The sequence below is a fragment of the Cynara cardunculus genome (assembly GCF_001531365.2).
Source record: "Cynara cardunculus var. scolymus isolate 2C chromosome LG 6, CcrdV1, whole genome shotgun sequence".
In the NCBI taxonomy this organism is placed as follows: Eukaryota; Viridiplantae; Streptophyta; class Magnoliopsida; order Asterales; family Asteraceae; genus Cynara; species Cynara cardunculus.
The window spans coordinates 19,071,983-19,089,057 of NC_037533.1; the positions used below are offsets into that span (position 1 = coordinate 19,071,983).

Consider the following 17,075-nt stretch of genomic DNA (forward strand, 5'->3'; position numbering starts at 1 on the left):
AAAATGAACAAAATGAAAAATTATGATTGGTTGAATGTGGTTTTCACGGTTTGTACAAATTAAGTGGTTTTAATTTGAACGCTCCTCTATACATATACATATACATATACATATACATATACATATACCTACTTATTGACCTCCAAATATAGAGACCTCCATTTTGGACCTCCGTTTTTTAGTGTTTTAGCATTAGGCTGGAGATGAAACACCTCCATTTTTATGTTTTTAGTGTCGTGTTGGAGGTGATCTAATATAAAATGAAAACAATTATGTATTCATCAATGAATGGCTATAAAAAGGTCACATCTGATAAAAGAAACAAACAACCGTCACGTTGTTAAAAGACAGAGATCTTCTTCGATTTCTCTTCTCTCTCAAATACATATCGTACGTATTATAACTTTACCTTTTACCTTTAGAGAAAACATATTCATAATGAATTTGTTGACGTAAAGCCATTCTTATCGAGGAAAAAATAGACGTGACAATTTATGTCCATAAGATATAAGAAAAGTACGTAACGTATGTAATGATATGATTTTGGTAACGAAAAGACCGGTGAAGAGAAAATATGCATACTTACAGATCTACGACAAAAAGACGAAACTAAATATTCGTGGTCCTGTGATTGTCGAATACTTATTTCGTAAAAGAAAAGTATTCATTTCAGACATTCGTATCGCTATTTATATATCGTTTAATGAAGGCGTTTAATTTTGTCTGTAGTTTAATAAAAAAAATATTTCACCCTAATTTAAAGGGTAAATTGCATAAAAAAAGTAACATATTTTAACTTGATTTTTATTTTGGGTAACGTATTTTCAAAATTTTCATTTTGGTATTCAAGATGTAAGTTTTTAAACATTTAAGTACCCGAGTAACTAGTTGAAACATTAACCGGTTATCATGTTGATATGACGAGTTATGTGGTATCCAGTTATGTATTATTTGTTGATGTGGTTAGTGACATGAATTTTTTTTTTAAAATATAAAATTAGTCTTTTTTTAATCTAAAACTAGTGTTCAGCCGGTTAACCGGGTACTTAAATTTTTAAAACTTTACATCTTAGGTACAAAAATGAAAGTTTCTAAAAGCACATTACAAAAAATTAGATTCAAGTTAAAGTACGTTACTTTTTTATGCAATTTGCTCTAATTTAAATGGTAGTTCATACGCATGGTACGTTTTATAGTATCAAACCCCACGATTTTCAAACAAAAAATATAAAATACTGATCGGATAATATAGATTTGATCGAATACGCTTTTCATTTATATGATTGCAATATGACAAACTTTCGTCATATATCAACCCATCATCGATCGGTGTCCTTTTCCGACATCATCTTTCACGATGAAAAACGATCTTCGGTTTATCATTTTCCCAGTGTTTTTACGCATCTTTTCGTGTATAATTCATGTGCCTTTTATCTTCTCCTTTTGTTCGATATGATTTGATTGACGTACCTTTTAAGTTTATGCACTTTATACATACTATCGATTTGCCATCGTTTATTTCTTATCTCATCTCGTAAACGACTTTCGGCTTAATGAATACTTATCAAATAGTCATATAATCGATGTATAAAGCTAGGGATAGTTAATATGTCTTAATTAATTAAGCTTTCTTATTTACGTAATTACATACATGTTTGTTTAAATCTGATTATTATGATTCAGTTAATCACTTTGACCGCATATTTAATTAAACGTTTGTTTAAACGCTGTTTCACGATTGATTCTCGAGTTCAATTTCTTAAATGTCGTATGACTTAAAAGCACATACAAACACCCAAAAAATGTGAGAATTTTATCGAAGGGTCTTTGACTTAGCAGGATCGTAGTATTTGGTCTCCTTGGAGGTCAGGACTTCAAACCTCACAAAAAGTGAGGAGGGTGTGTGAATTTATTTGTTACAATTGCTCTATATAAATATTATAAACTTAAAAAAAAGTGATAATTTTTTATTTTAACTTGTGTCTATAAATTATACGGATTTTTTTTGTAATTATAATGTCGAAATATTTCACTACTAGAAAATAAAGTATCAGCGACAGAAATCAGCGACAAAAAAAGTCCCCGTAGATCAGCAAGGGAAGTAGTTTTTGGCCGTTGATCAGCGAGGGATTGACCAAAAACTAATTTCTAGAGTTCATTGGGGTTGTTTACTTACGGCTTATTCGCACAGAACATGGCTTAATCGCACAGATAGAAATGATGTATTGTCTCCATTCAGCCACGAAAATGACACCCCTACCCCTTATTTAAAGCACCGCCTCCTTCCCACATGAGACACCCCATCTTTGGCCTTTTTATGATATTTTGTTTGATGTTCAAATAATTAATGTTGGAGATAAATCGGTCATTTATGTTATTCAGATAAAAAAAGTAAATAACACTCATTTATCCGAACTGACAAATTTATTCATACATGACTTAATAAAAAATTTGGTAAACAACCCCTAATTAAACTCAAACCAATCAAGACCACCCTTGTGGTTGAAATTGAATCAACTGCTTTTATTTTATTTTAGAAGTTCCAACATTTATTAGTTTATTAAAATATTCTACAAATTCATTATCTTAATACACTCTTAAAATACTTTAGAAAAAAATATAACGCATTCATTCTCAATGCTGATGATGCTGTTAATTTAAAGGGTAAATTGAATGAAAAGTAATGTACTTTAACTTGATTCCTATTTTGAATAACGTATTTTCAAAACTTTCATTTTGGTACTGGAGATGTAAAGTTTTAAACATTTAAATATCTGGGTAAACGGTTGAAGCATTTGCCGGTTACCATGCTGATGTGACGAGTTATATGATATCCAACTCAGTATTATTTGCTGAAGCATTAACCAGATACAACATCATTCGCCACATCAACATGGTAACCGGTTACCCGAGTACTCAAATGTTTAAAATTTCACATCTTAGATACAAAAATGAAAGTTCTAAAAGTACGTCACCCAAAATAGAAATAAATTAAAATACATAATTTTTTCATACAATTTACCCACATTTAAATTTAAATTTAAATAGATCAAAGAGTCTCATCTTCCAAACGAAATGAGGTATTTAATGCCTTCTCCATCATGCCCCACCCTCAAATTTCATCGTACATCAACATTAATTCACCTGCAAATTACAGCTACTAATTAAATCTATAACTTCTTCATTAAACCATGACAGATCCACTTCATCAACCATTATATATATATATATATATATATATATATATAATATATATATATATATAATATATATATATATATAATCATATATATCTTTACAAACTTAAGTACAAGAAACTGGTGATTTTGCTTTAAATAATCCTGCCAGGGATGACCATCAATTGGCATCTCTATGGAGGTTTCATTATCTAAAATTGAAAAATGCAGAAGGCCACCTTGATGATCATGAAGAACAGCACCTGATCACAACCCTAACACCGCCGCCACAACGGCGGCGGCGGAGGAGGTGGCAGCCGTGGCGGAGATTGGTGGGAAAGAGGCGGTTTAGGGTTCAGGTTTCGGGGTTAAGAAAGCTGTTTAGAAGGAGGAGAATGAGGAGAAAATCTAGGGTTTTCAGTGACTTGAAGGTTTTATGGGAGAAGTTGAAGAGTAATCACCAGGTTTATTTGAATGATCTTTTTGGTGGTAATTTTCTCTTCATGCATGTCATAAATCCTTAGATTCTTTTGGGAACCCGTAAAACGGGTTCGGGTTAGATCAACTGACAATAAGACTTGAATCTTTGGAGATCCTTCTCACAAGTCACTGGTTCGAGTCTTGTAAAGTCCAGGTCCGGGCCTGGGATTAGTCGAGGTGCGCATAAACAGGATCGGAGACAGATGGTTAACAAAATTTAAATCGGTATGGGGTTCTTATGTTCATGAATAAAACTGTAAGGGTTCATTTGGTTCATGGAATTTGGAACTCGATTTCATTCCAATTTTACGTTTGGTTTAACGAAAAGTTCGGAACTGAAATCATAGGATTTCGACGAAATTCCTCGAACATTGGACTTAAAAATCTCATGTCGGTGGTTGGTATTTCACATGATTTCATAGGGCTTGGTTATAAACTATATGTTAAAAGCATTCGTTTTTGTAATACTCGATTAATAGAAGGTAATTTAATTATTTTGGTAATTTGTTTTTTTATTTATAAATAATGGAATTCAATTTAATTTCAAATATTACAAATCAAACCGAAGACACCGAATATTCTAAATACTTTCAAAACGTTCCGATTCCAAATCCTTCTAATTTCAAATTCCTCCAAACGAAATGAGCCCTGAGAGATTGAAAATTATCAGGACTTATTAAACAGATCAGAACTAAACAGATCAGAACATTTCCAATAGATTGTTCAAATTAAATGTTGATACCATTATTAAATATTTTAATAATATAATTAATATTGTAATCTTCAAAATAAATAAATAAAACTATTGCAGTTTGAATATAATTTTGGGACAAATTGCATGAAAAAACAACGTATTTTAACTTGATTCATTTTTTAGGTAACACACTTTCAAAACTTCCATTTTGGTATCTAAGATGTAAAGTTTTAAGCATTTAAGTACCCGAATACCGGTTGAAACATTAACAGGTTACCATGCTGATGTGGCGAGTGATGTGATGAAATTGAGTTGAATAACAAATAATACTGAGTTGGATACTACATGAGCATGGTAATCGATTAATTGTTCAACCGGTTACCCGAGTATTTAAATATTTAAAACTTTACATCTTAAGTACCAAAATGAAAGTTCAAAATGAAAGTTTTGAAAGTAAGTTAAAGTACGTTACTTTTTCATGAAATTTGCCTATAATATTATATCGAAATTTTTGTTTCAAATGCTGTTATTGGTACATGTACATTTGTTATATATGTTTTCAAATGTATCCTAGGTGATAAAATAGACGGTTCAGATAAGTTGGATAACAGGTTAAAACGAACAACTTTTTTATGTCAAATCGAAACTTTACGTCAAATCGAAACGAGTCAGGTTGGCTTCGGTTGACCTACCGAATGTTTTGGCCTAGTTTTTAGCCCGATGAACGGTTCTACGTAGGACCTTTGTCAGAATACAAACAAATACCAATCATATTCGAGAAAGAACGAGCGATTCAATAGAAGCTCAAAGTTTCTGCTACCCATAAGTCGGTTTTCGAGTTCATCACAAAAGAATAAATATGTACATAACTAAAAAACCAAATACGATCAAGATGAGCGCTTGAAACGAACTCGTATCGTACATCATATCCGGCTTAGTAAAGCTTAATCCTCGTTTCTATGTGATCCCGACATATAGGACATAGCTGAAGATCTTTGCCGCATTCACAACATGTCTGAATGCACGAGAAAACAAAACGATTAGCTAAAGACATGATACGTCACTACAACAAAATCGGTTTCATAAGACGACATATTATGTTTGAGCGTCCTAATAAACTGCTTAATAGGACTTGAGTTTTATAGGATCAAACAGACAACCAAAGGGCCTTTGGCCTAGCGGTATGTGAGTCCTTGGTCTTCTAGGAGTGTCAAGGGTTCAAACCTCACCAAATGTGAGGAGGGTGTGTGAGTTTATTTGTTCTACTTGCCATATATAAATATTATATACTTCAAAAAAAAAAAAAAAAGACAATTGTGTGTCCTATATAAATGCGTTACAATAAGTTGATAGAACACTTTTGTTATGAGTCATAATCGTACCTGGTGGCCACAGCCAAAGGCCATATCCTTCGGGTCGGTTATGCAAATAGGGCAAAGCTGGAAAAAGTGATGAAACGGAAGTTTAGAATGTGCGATCACATGGTTACTCGAAGTCAACCAGATCATCGACTTTGTCACATTTTAGAAAGCGATCACTTACTTGGTTATCGGAAGTGGAACCTCCGGGGTAACTTGTGTTGACCGACGCTGGCCTTCCCTGGGTCGACCTTGCGGTTGGTTGAAAGCTAGAGGTTCCTAATGGCTTCGGTGCACCTGATGATGCCGAACCATAACAAGGTGGCGGAAGAGATATCCGATCTATGGCTTTCCCTCTACGAGCACTGATTAGATTAAAGGCAAATGCATCAAAATATTGGTTTTTAATGACTTGGGACCCGTTTGTTAGCAGCTTAATGGAACTCGCAGCTTATTCAATCAACTATACATGACTGTTTGGTAGTAACTTAATGATATAGAAAGTGGCTTATTCAGTAAGCTTCTAGGAGTTTAATGCAAAAAGCCATGTTTTTCCAAACCTGCTCCTCTGAATTAAAAAACACTCCGTCTATGAAAACAAAACCTTAGTTTCACACTGACAACTTTATCCATATATAATATAATGGAATACTAACCAGACAGCCTCATTGGAGAAGCAAGGTCTAGGGCATGATGCACGCAGACCTCACCTCTACACCAAGTCACTTTCCAATTTACCCTTAATTATGAGATTGAGGAAATTTATTATTCCCTCTATTACTAAGGGTAAAATTGTCATTTCAGTTAATCGAAAAGTGTAACAATTACACATTTCTAAAACGGTGTCTATTTCATTGTGGACAGATATTTTGGGATGGAGGGAGTATTCATTTTTAAATATATGGAGGGTTACCCTAATATGTTGAGCTCCAACGTTGCCTTATATTGCGAAGGTATTTCCATCAAGGCGGAAAGAGCAAACTCAGCTTCCTTCCTAGACCGATCGATATTCTTCGACATCAATTCTGTAAAATTCACAAACTAAAATGGAAAAAAAGGAGCAAAATCGGATGTTAACAAAACAACGGACTCGAAAGAAAACGGTTTTCTAACAACACTTGCTACAACTTGCCTGAAAATTGTCAAAAGATCGAGCAGGGATATTATCGTCAAATTCCCTCATCATGTCCCATGGTCCATCTCCAACCCCGACTAGAATTATCGACAACGGGTACTCACTAAAAGTCGAGATATTTTAGAAATAGCGAAGAAAATTGTATCGAGAAACTATGAAACTCAGCGTCCAGAATAGTACCTAGCTTTCACAATTGCCTCGACGGTTTTCCTTTCCTGTTGACTTAGCTGGCCACGTTCAGTGTCAACGCTTCTCGTGACCTGTGACATCCAAAATACATACGTGTCCCGTGATCCAATATCAATTATCATATAGTCCCACCGTTCCAAAAATGGTTACATTTTTTAATCAAGTAAATGACATTTTTACCCTTAATAATAGAGGGGGTAATGAATTTTTCCATCTCGTAATTATGGGTAGAATTGGAAAGTAGGCACTTACTTTTGAAAGTGGACACTTATTTTGGGACAGATAGCTTATTCACACAGCTATTCATTCAGCTATATATGACTCTCTGGTAGTGGCTTAATAATATAGAAAGTGGCTTATTCTGTAAGCTTCTGGAGGGGAGGGGGGGGGGTTTATGCAGAAAGCCAAGATTTTTCCCACCTGCCCCTCCCAAATAAAACACACTTCTTCCATTTACGAAAAAACCCTCCAAACAAAAACTTTCCCAATCTATACAGATAGATTAATCCACACAAACAATTTTATCATACAGGACTTGATAGAAAACCAACCAAACAGCCCCTTCAAAGGAATTGGGTAAGCGCTACTCAGGTAAGATCATCCGACCAAGTAAGCAAGTCTCTCCACTCTTACCAGATCAACATCTCGATCAACAACATTTGTTGGTCGGAAGATTTTGATAAACAACATTATTTCTTACCCGGGTAAGCACTACTTACCCAGTAAGACGCTATAAGCACTTGGTAAACAGCCCCTAAATGCTTCTCCAAATAAATCAGGTTGAAATCGGTTTTTTGAATTACCTGTCCATCAGCTATTATCAATAAGACGTGATACTGACCACCACTTTGCTCAACAATAGTGATGGCCATTTCGATAATAGGGGCAAACGAGGTAGGTCCTGTTCAAAAACGAGCGAAAAGAACATGAGATAACGGAACTTTACAAGAAATATAATCGAAAAACAGAATAAAACCACACCTGCAAGCCGCAGTTGAGGTACTAATTCCCGATATCGTCTCAAAACCTCCTCAAATCCTTCGCAAAACTTGTCATCCGGAAGGAAACTAAAGACTTCTTGGTCATGTGTCGAAGCTGCCAAATTACAAAATTATATGCATTACAATCGTAAACACAACTCAATCAAGATTTATGTCGGTTTCTAATGTTATACCGTCTCCGAATCCAAAACAAGGAATTAAGTTATCTTCATCGAAGGAAGCTAGTGTCCTCCCAATTATCGATATCGCTTCTTCATAAGGATTCATATCGTCTCCAATGTGATGCAAGCTTCTTCGATGAAACGATCTTGCACCTAATTTCAAAGAATAAATTACAGAAATTCGGGTGAAAACTATATATATCTCCAGATTGAATCAAACCTGTCCACTCATTGCTCTTGGTGAAGTCAACACCAACGATCAAATTTGAGGACTCCAAACCGGCACGTGCTAGGGCATCAGTAACCTGCGAAAATAAGTGGAAAATGGATATGCAAGCTTTAGCTTTCAACCAAGAACCAATTTGTTCGACTTCAAGATCTTTTTTTTCGGTTGGATCTACCAGTGACCCGGATAGTGTTTGGCGAATGACCATATGTCAGCAAGTATCCGTACAAACCAAACGAACCCAATATATCCCACAAAGAGGTAGTTTGAGGGTCCGGGGAGGGCAGGATGTGCATAGACAATGCTACTATCCTAAGGGGTCGAGAGGTTGTCTCCATAAAGACGAACGATTATGTATACAAAGGTTGTTAAATGCATAGGGCATAACATTACCTGCTCTAGGTTGTTGTAGTCATCTTCAATTCTTGAATATTTTCTCTCGAGCCTCCTCTTAGTATCGGGAGCTTGATTGGGATAGCTTTGATATGGAAAAGGGGAAGCATACGGTTGGCTCACGGGAGGTTGAGGATATGATGATTGTGGATAGCCATACGAACTTGAAGCCGAGCCATATGATGCATATCTACTTGAAACTGATCTCTTTGAACTTTTGCCACCCATGAACTCTAGTCTTCACGGGTTCTTGGAGATACTATATTTACTTGAAAAGTTTAGTTTTTTTATAAGTTCGGTTTTAGACATGTATCTATGAAACCAAACAAAACAAAACCAAACCAAACCCAGTAAATCCCACAAAGAGGTAGGGTTGGGGGGTAGGATGTACATAGACCTTGCCACTGTCTCAAGGGGTAGAGAGTTTGTTTCCGAGACATGTATATATACATACATAAATAAATGCACCCACATACTTGTTTTTCAAAATCTCCTATCCCAACACCTATATCCTTGCAACTTAGGCTATAAGATTCAAGATCAAAACCACAAGGGTGGTGCCTGATTGGTTTGAGCTTGGCTCCAAAGGTCAAAAAGTACCAGGAGGTCCCAGGTTCAAATCCAAGGAGGAATAAAAATCCCCTTGTAGCCACGGAGGTTCAAATGCGGTGACTTCGGGCTATCTGCAAAGCAGGTGGTCGCCCTGGGATTAGTCGGCTCACATAGCGGGTTGGATATCCAGGTTAATCAAAAAAAAAGATCCAAGATCAATCACCTAAAACAAACCAATCGAGCTTGTCCTTATTACCTTATTCGACTTGATCTTCACCTATATATGATAAGACGAATCCAGAGATTGCCGCCTATCTCGTACAACCTACTAACCACAAATGTTTAGCATTGTTTTGACCTCTCGAACTCTTACTATGTTTACCAATCACAAGTAATGTTTGCTCTGTGTACAATGGTTATAACTTATAACGCACAAGTAACAGAAAACGTGTCCTAGAAAGCAATTCTTGCCTACAAGAAGATATCTCCTCTCATTTCAAGAAAATTGTATTGATACAAAACCAATTTTTTTTCATGATTGATCTTTGAACATCATACTAAATTTTTTATTGAAAACTAATCAATCATTCTTACAAACCAAACCAAACTAACCCAGTAAATCCCACAAGAAGTGGCATATGGAGAGGGTAAGATGCATATAGCTAACCACAAGGGTTGTGGCGTAGTAGTTTAGGCCATTGAAATGTGGTGGAATATCCCATCTTCCCCGGGTTTGATTTCAGGCGTCCACAACAATTATGGCCACTGAGTCTATCAGGGTTGACGTCTTACAGTCGCATTGTCGAGATTAGTCTGGGCATAGCCTAGGTACCTTCCAAAGATGTATTCAACCTTTCCTCTAACCCAGGGAGTAACCGGAAAGAGGGTATTTTGCAAAATGAGCGATTTTGGATGAATTGTTAAAATGTAAATGCGAAAAGAAAACCCACCAAACCTATATTTCTTTTTGCCCAAAATCATTCGGTCTTACGAAATGTTGTGTTCCGTTGTACAACGGAAAGCAAGTCCTTCACTCATTTTCGAAAACATTGACAAAATTCATCTTCAATTTCAGGCTTAGAATCAATTCATACATTCATGGAACAAGAAATTTAATGCTACTCTATGAACTCTATAAATCCCCCATCACTTCAAGAACATAAAGTGTAAATCATGCTACATTTTCAACTAATTTTCAATTCCAATTCCAATTTCCACTTTATGTCAACTTCAAAGCAAAATTGCGTCACAGTATTGAACATTAACAACAAGATCCACAACAAGAACCAAAAATGGGTGCTTAATTGCTACAATATCCATAACGATTTTGCTTTCCATAAGCTCTAGGGTTGACAAATGGTAGCTATGTCCTGACTGCTTATAGAGAAAGCAATACTTCAAAATTGTGGTGTGATTCAAATTGTAAATTCTTGAACTGAATCGAACAAACCCAAATCAGAAAAAGTTGCAGAGAGGAAGATTTACCGAATAAAAACTGTCGGGAGAAATTGGGGGTGAGCTCGTCAAGATATGGTCAGCAACTGAATGAAGAGAAGACTCGATAAGAAATTGAAAGGGGGATGAACAGGGTTTGTTTGAAATTGGAGATGGATTGATACAAAAACTTCAAAATGGGAACAGATTGAGTGGAAATCTGGAAATTGGGGAGTCGAATTCGGGGAAGGTTCGTGGAGTTCATGTAGGTAAGCTGTGTGTATCTAAGGTTTGACGGTGGCTATCACGATAATCATCACTATGTCAACCCGTGACATTGATCGACCGTATTTGACTATTTTCTGATTAGTAGATAATTGTATTTCAAAAAGAAAAGAAAAAAAATAGTAATCTTAAAATAATAACAAAAGAAAAGGTAAATTGTATGAAAAAGTAACGTACTTTAATTTGATTTTTATTTTGGTAATGTATTTTCAAAATTTTCATTTTGATATCTAAGATGTAAATTTTTAGACATTTAAGTACCTGGATACTCGATTGAAGTATTAACCAGTTATCATGCTGATGTGACGAGTGATATGGTATCCAACTCAGTATTATTTGCTGACGTGTTTAGTGACATAATTTTTTTTAATCTAAAACTAGTCTTGTTTTTAATCTAAAAATTAGTTTTCAACCGGTTACCCGGGTACTTAAATGTTTAAAATTTTATATTTTAAGTACCAAAATGAAAGTTTTGAAAATACATTACCTAAAATAAAAATCAAGTCAAAGTACATTACTTTTTCATGCAATTTACCCCAAAAAAATAAAGTTCAATTTAATTATGTTTGTTAATTTCCAATGGTTTTTTATTGCTTTATTTAACGGTCGTTAATTTTTTCTGTTAAATCCAATTAAATGAGGATGTTTTAATCATTTTTATTATTGTTATTATACTAAAAATTAAAAAACATATTATATTTTTAATTGTTGTTGGTATTTTTTTTTCTTTTTACAATTTAAAATTAAAAAATATAATATGTTTTTTTGGTAAATTACGTTTTCTCATGTACATGGTTTGTTAAAAATTCCAATTTTCGTTTCTATAGTTTATAACTTATTTTTATTTTCGTGTTTATTATTTACAATTTATTGTTGTTTCAGTTCTTGTGGTTTACAGTTATTTATTGTTTTGGTCACTTGTACTTGAAGGTAGGAATTAGTTTAGATAGAAAAAAACAATAAATGGCAAACCAAATGGACAGAAATGGTAATTTCAAAACAATAGTGACGGAGATCGAAATTAAAGAGTACATTATGGATTTGGTTCTTGTGGTTTACACTTTCTACCACAACGGTTCCATACAAATATGGACTCATAGTTTACATTTTGCGCTGTTTAGGTCTCTTTTTCTAATGGAATCAGATTTTTTTTGTTAACCCAGTTAAATTCAGGGAGCAGGGGGCATGTTCACCTATTAAGGTTTGGATTACGTTTTTAGGGGTTTGAGGTTTGATGTTTGGTTTTGATTTTGGTTTAGGTTTAGACTTAATTTTTGGATTCGAGGTTTAAATTCAGAGTTTCGATTTGAGATTTTGATTCAGAACATCAGAAACAGAGAGGGGTGGTCGAATAAGGGGGGTATTTACCGGAGAAGGTGACATGTGTGTGTACAAAAAGGACACAAATAGGATAAAGACAGGATTATGGATAAAAAGACAAAAATACCCCTGAATTCAACTTGGTTAACGAAATCTTTTTGATTTCGTTAGAGGGAAGGACTCATAGATGCGAAAATGTAAACCATGAGTCCATATTTATATTAATTTTGATTTTGGGACCAATGTGGGTAAAAAGCTTAAACCACAAGAACCAAATCCATAATATATACTAGAAGGGTATTCGTGCAATGCATTAAAATATATCCCGATTTCAATGTTTCATTTTATTCTTTATCTATGTTGATATAATACGGTATTATCTGGTTTTGAGAAAACGATAATATTTTTTAATAAAATATTATAAAAATTTGAAAAAAGTATATCGATATTAGTATCAAATTAACTATTTAAAAGTCCGTATTTTGTGTAATTTCTTTAATTCAAAATTTTTATTATAATTTAACTTAATGTAACGAAGTAACTTAATTTAGGTTTAATAATATAAGTTTTAAAAAGATAATAATCAAGTATTTTGTTAGAATTCAATGATTTTCCTAATTATATTTTAGATTTTTTATATTTAAAATGAGACGTTTATTCTGTATGTAATTATGTTTTTCTGCAGTTAGTTACACAAATTCAAACATGAAACTTTAATAAGTTGTACTTACGCACAATTTATTTGTAATCTTGAATTTTATGTAATATGCATCAATAAACAGTACTCCATGTATGAAAAATGATTTTTAAGAGTTTTTGTCAAATGCTTTATAATATAGTGTGTGTGTGTATTTAAATACTATAAAATGAACGACCAATTAAATTTTTTCATATTCGTTTTCTCAAATGTATTTGAGTTCTTTTTTGAGATATTGGTGATAGTGATGATATATCGATAAAAAAGTTCAAAGTTCTATACATTTTTAAAAACAATTTAATTAATATGGTTTGACTATTGTACCCTTGTAATGACAACAGAACAGGTATCTGGGGGGAAAGTAGAATACTGATGGAAAAACGTAGATCCTTTTGAACAACTTAGGAAAACCTCATATCTTGAAGTTAGGTCATCAAAATTGAGATCTCTCGTTCATGGTACAACTTACACGTTGATGAGCACGGTGTGATTCACGTCAAGCAACAACTAACTCCGGAATCCGTTAGGTCATCAAAAGTGAAAGAAAATGTAATTCTCTTGTTCATAGTACAACTTACACGTTGATGAGCACACTGTGATTCACATCAAACAACAACTGATTCGAGAATCCATTAGGTAGCCTCACGTATAAATTCATTACCCCTAGTAGTAAGAACGTGTTCATCATTACGAGCTTGTGCACATGCTTCCATGATTCCATTCAAAAGCTTATAACACTTTTCCCTTCGAGTTTTTAGCAGCGTACAAGTATCAGACTCTATACATCATGTTACAACTTAACAGAGTCTACATAATTGTAACGAAAGAAGGGAATCGATTGTTACTATATAATCAAATTTTAGTTTAATTCTAATCTAATTTCCATTTCGTTTTGGTCTTTTCATTCGTTTTGGTCCATTATGATCATATATTAACGTCCTTTTAATAATCCATACTATATTATAAAACATTTGACAAAAACTCTTAAAAATAATTGTTTATGCATTAAGTATTGTTTATTGATGCATATTACTTACAATTCAAGATTACAAGTAAATTGTACGGGTGTACAACTTATTAAAACTCGATGTTTGAATTCATGTAACTAACTACAGATAAACATAATTAAATACCGGATATGTATCCCATTTTAAATGTAAAAATCTAAAACATATTAAGATAATCATTGATACTAACAAAGTACTAATTATTATCTTTATAAAAAAATTATATTATTAAACCAAAAATAAATGACTTCATTATTAAATCTAAATTAAATTATAATAAAAAATTGAATTATTGAAATTACACAAAGAAAACAACAACTTTTAAATATTTAATTTGATACTAAAATTGATACATTTTTTTCAAAAGTTTATGATACATTCAAATTTATATTTTATTCAAAAAAAATAAAACATTATAGTGTTTTTAGTACCAAGTTAAATTATATTATAACATCGATAGAGATATAATAAAATTAAATATTAAAATCAAGATGTATCTCACTGCATTGCACGAATATCCTTCTAGTTTATTTAAACGTATCTTAAAAGTTTATTTGATAATATATAAGAGATAAAACTTCGACTTAACACCACTAGTTACATGGAGTTGCTACAACATGTATAGGATATTTTCTATGAGCAGTAAGACCAGTGGCCTCACTCATGTCCAGATACTCTCCTTTACCCAAGGCCAAATCAAACTTATACACCAAATTAGCCAAAACAAGCTCGTTAATAACCATGGCAAACTGAATACCCAGACACCCTCTTCGTCCGGCACCAAACGGTATGAACTCAAAATGAAACCCTTGGTAACTGATAGGACTATTCAAGAACCTCTCTGGTTGAAACGCATTAGGTTCCACCCATGTTGAACTATCTCTTGCTATTGCCCAAGTGTTGATTATCACTTGTGTGCCTGCTGCTATATCGTACCCGAGTAGTTTTACGTCTTGTGTTGATTCACGAGGAACAAACAACGGGATAGGAGTGTGTAGTTGCAGGGTTTCTTTGAGGATGGCTTTTAGGTAGGCCATTTTGTCTAAGTCGTCTTCGGTGATCATTGTTCTTCCTTGACCTATTTCTCGTGCCTCTTGTTGCAGTTTTTTCATTGCTTGTGGGTGTCTTAATAACTCACTGATTGCCCACTCTAGGGTTGCTAATGTAGTATCAGTTCCACCAGAAAATACATCCTGCAAGAAATAAAGAACAAAAAGTAGATGCATTTAATTCAAGAAAGCCATTACTGAAATTTAAAATTCACCTCTAAAATCTTGTCTACTGCAAATGGTGTGTAATTGTAACTACAAAAAAATGTTACCATGATAATAGCCTTGATCTCATCTCTTTCAAGATGAAAACCTATTGTGTCCTCTTTTTCAAATTCTAACAAGATATCAACAATATCTTGGCCTTCAATGCCAACCACTTTCTTGTTTACATGTTCTTCGAAAACATCCTCAAGAAATTCATCGAATTCTTTAATTAAATCATCAGCTCTTCGCTCTAATCCACTCAAACGATCCACCCACATTAACGATGGAATATAACTTCCGACACTAAAACTTCCTAGTAACTCCAAAAACCTATCTAACATGTCCTTAAACTTTGGCCCATCATATGTCCTCCCAAAAGCCACCCTACAGARGACATTATTYGTAAGAGAAATAAGCARCTCACTCAARTTAACCACYGATCCATGGGTTTCTTGAATCKTTYTAATCAAAAGAGAYGTCTCTTCYTTCCGYACATGYCTGTATGATTGAACCCTTTTGTTGSWTAAAAGATGWAGCACYRCRATACTCTTYGCTTGCCTCCAATACTYTCCATATGGGGCAAAAGCTATGTCCTTAGAACCATAAGTTACTCTACTAGGGATGTTTAATTTTGGCCTGTTTGAAAAGATTAAATCATGGGTTTTAATAATCTCTCGAGCTGCATCCGCAGAGGAGGCTATAAGTACCGGCACAGTGCCTAGGCGAAGCAACATAAGTTCACCATACCTTTGTGCCATGGCATGAAGGGCACGGTGTGGGTTTGAGCCAAGTTGATGCAGGTTTCCTATTAGTGGTAACCTTGGTGGAGATGGTGGTAGATTTTTGTGGGGTTTTGAAGAAGAAAAAGTTGATATGAATATAAGTAAGATCAAAATGGAAAAGGAAATAAAAGAGAGAAGCAAAAAACTGAAATGTGAGAGACATTTTCTTGTTGTTGGTATCAAAGCTTGAAAGAAACAATCAAATGCTACTTATRGTGTAGATAATATGAAACTCAAAACATCTGTAAATGAACTCATTAAACCCCTAACATTTTTTTTAAAAAATACCTCCCCCCCTCTCTCTCTCTATATATAGACTAGATATCAGGTGAGACCAGCCTGTTTTCGTGAGATCCGTGAGACTACTTTTTTACACTTGAAACTTTTAAGTAAAAAGATGTGAAAGTAACCTTCACAGTGTTTTTGCTGTGAAGGTTCGGCTTTTCCTTACCTTGACAGTGTTTTATTGTGAAGTTTCAAATGTAAAAAGCTGGTCGTATGAGTCTCATGAAAACATGTTGGTCTTACGTGAATCTAACCCTATATATATATATATATATATATATATATATAGAGAGAGAGAGAGAGAGAGGTTGGTTATTATACAACCCTTGACATTTGTGCAACCAATACAACTCAATCTCAACCGTCCATTTTATTTGATTAATATGTGATTTCATAGAAGTTTTGATTGTTTCCTAATATAAAGTGTTGATCATAATTAATGAACCATATTTATCTTTCATAGAAGTTTTGATTGTTTCCTAATATAAAGTTTTGATAAGTGGACCTACAAACTATTTGCATCAATTAGCACAAACATATAAAACTATATATTATATTATTTACATCAATACATGCATATTTTTAATTACATGACATTGAAAAAATAAATCATCAAAATCAATATATATATATATATATATATA

The 17,075-nt window shown here is 33.7% G+C and overlaps 2 protein-coding genes across 2 annotated transcripts in view; both read right to left on the reverse strand.

Annotated features, from left to right (window-relative positions):
* Positions 1 to 5,149: 5,149 nt before the first annotated feature.
* On the reverse strand, positions 5,150 to 11,075 carry LOC112514377 (E3 ubiquitin-protein ligase RGLG2-like). Its single transcript, XM_025120816.1, has 12 exons — positions 10,851 to 11,075; positions 8,814 to 9,072; positions 8,415 to 8,499; positions 8,207 to 8,347; positions 8,014 to 8,127; positions 7,836 to 7,933; positions 7,024 to 7,103; positions 6,841 to 6,946; positions 6,622 to 6,749; positions 5,893 to 6,073; positions 5,733 to 5,789; positions 5,150 to 5,365 (listed from the first exon to the last, which is right to left on the reverse strand). Exons 2-12 carry the CDS (start codon positions 9,039 to 9,041, stop codon positions 5,285 to 5,287), a joined length of 1,299 nt encoding a protein of 432 aa, XP_024976584.1. The 5' UTR covers positions 9,042 to 9,072; positions 10,851 to 11,075; the 3' UTR covers positions 5,150 to 5,284.
* Positions 11,076 to 14,701: 3,626 nt separating this feature from the next.
* LOC112514247 (cytochrome P450 71A2-like) overlaps positions 14,702 to 17,075 on the reverse strand; it is a 3,945-nt gene continuing 1,571 nt past the window's right edge. The window contains exons 2-3 of the mRNA XM_025120580.1: positions 15,430 to 16,331; positions 14,702 to 15,301 (exon numbers count right to left, since the gene is read on the reverse strand). Coding sequence (XP_024976348.1) covers positions 14,702 to 15,301; positions 15,430 to 16,331 — 1,502 coding nt within the window. The remainder of the gene's footprint in view (positions 15,302 to 15,429; positions 16,332 to 17,075) is intronic.

Bases quoted from the DNA above. Each gene is read 5' to 3' on its own strand.
- LOC112514377 (XM_025120816.1), bottom strand. From the start codon at position 9,041: ATGGGTGGCAAAAGTTCAAAGAGATCAGTTTCAAGTAGATATGCATCA. The intron at 8,128-8,206 runs GTATAACATTAG...GTAATTTGGCAG, and splicing joins TTGTTTTGGATTCGGAGACG to CTTCGACACATGACCAAGAA. The intron at 7,104-7,835 runs GTAATTCAAAAA...TGGATGTCACAG, and splicing joins TGATAATAGCTGATGGACAG to GTCACGAGAAGCGTTGACAC.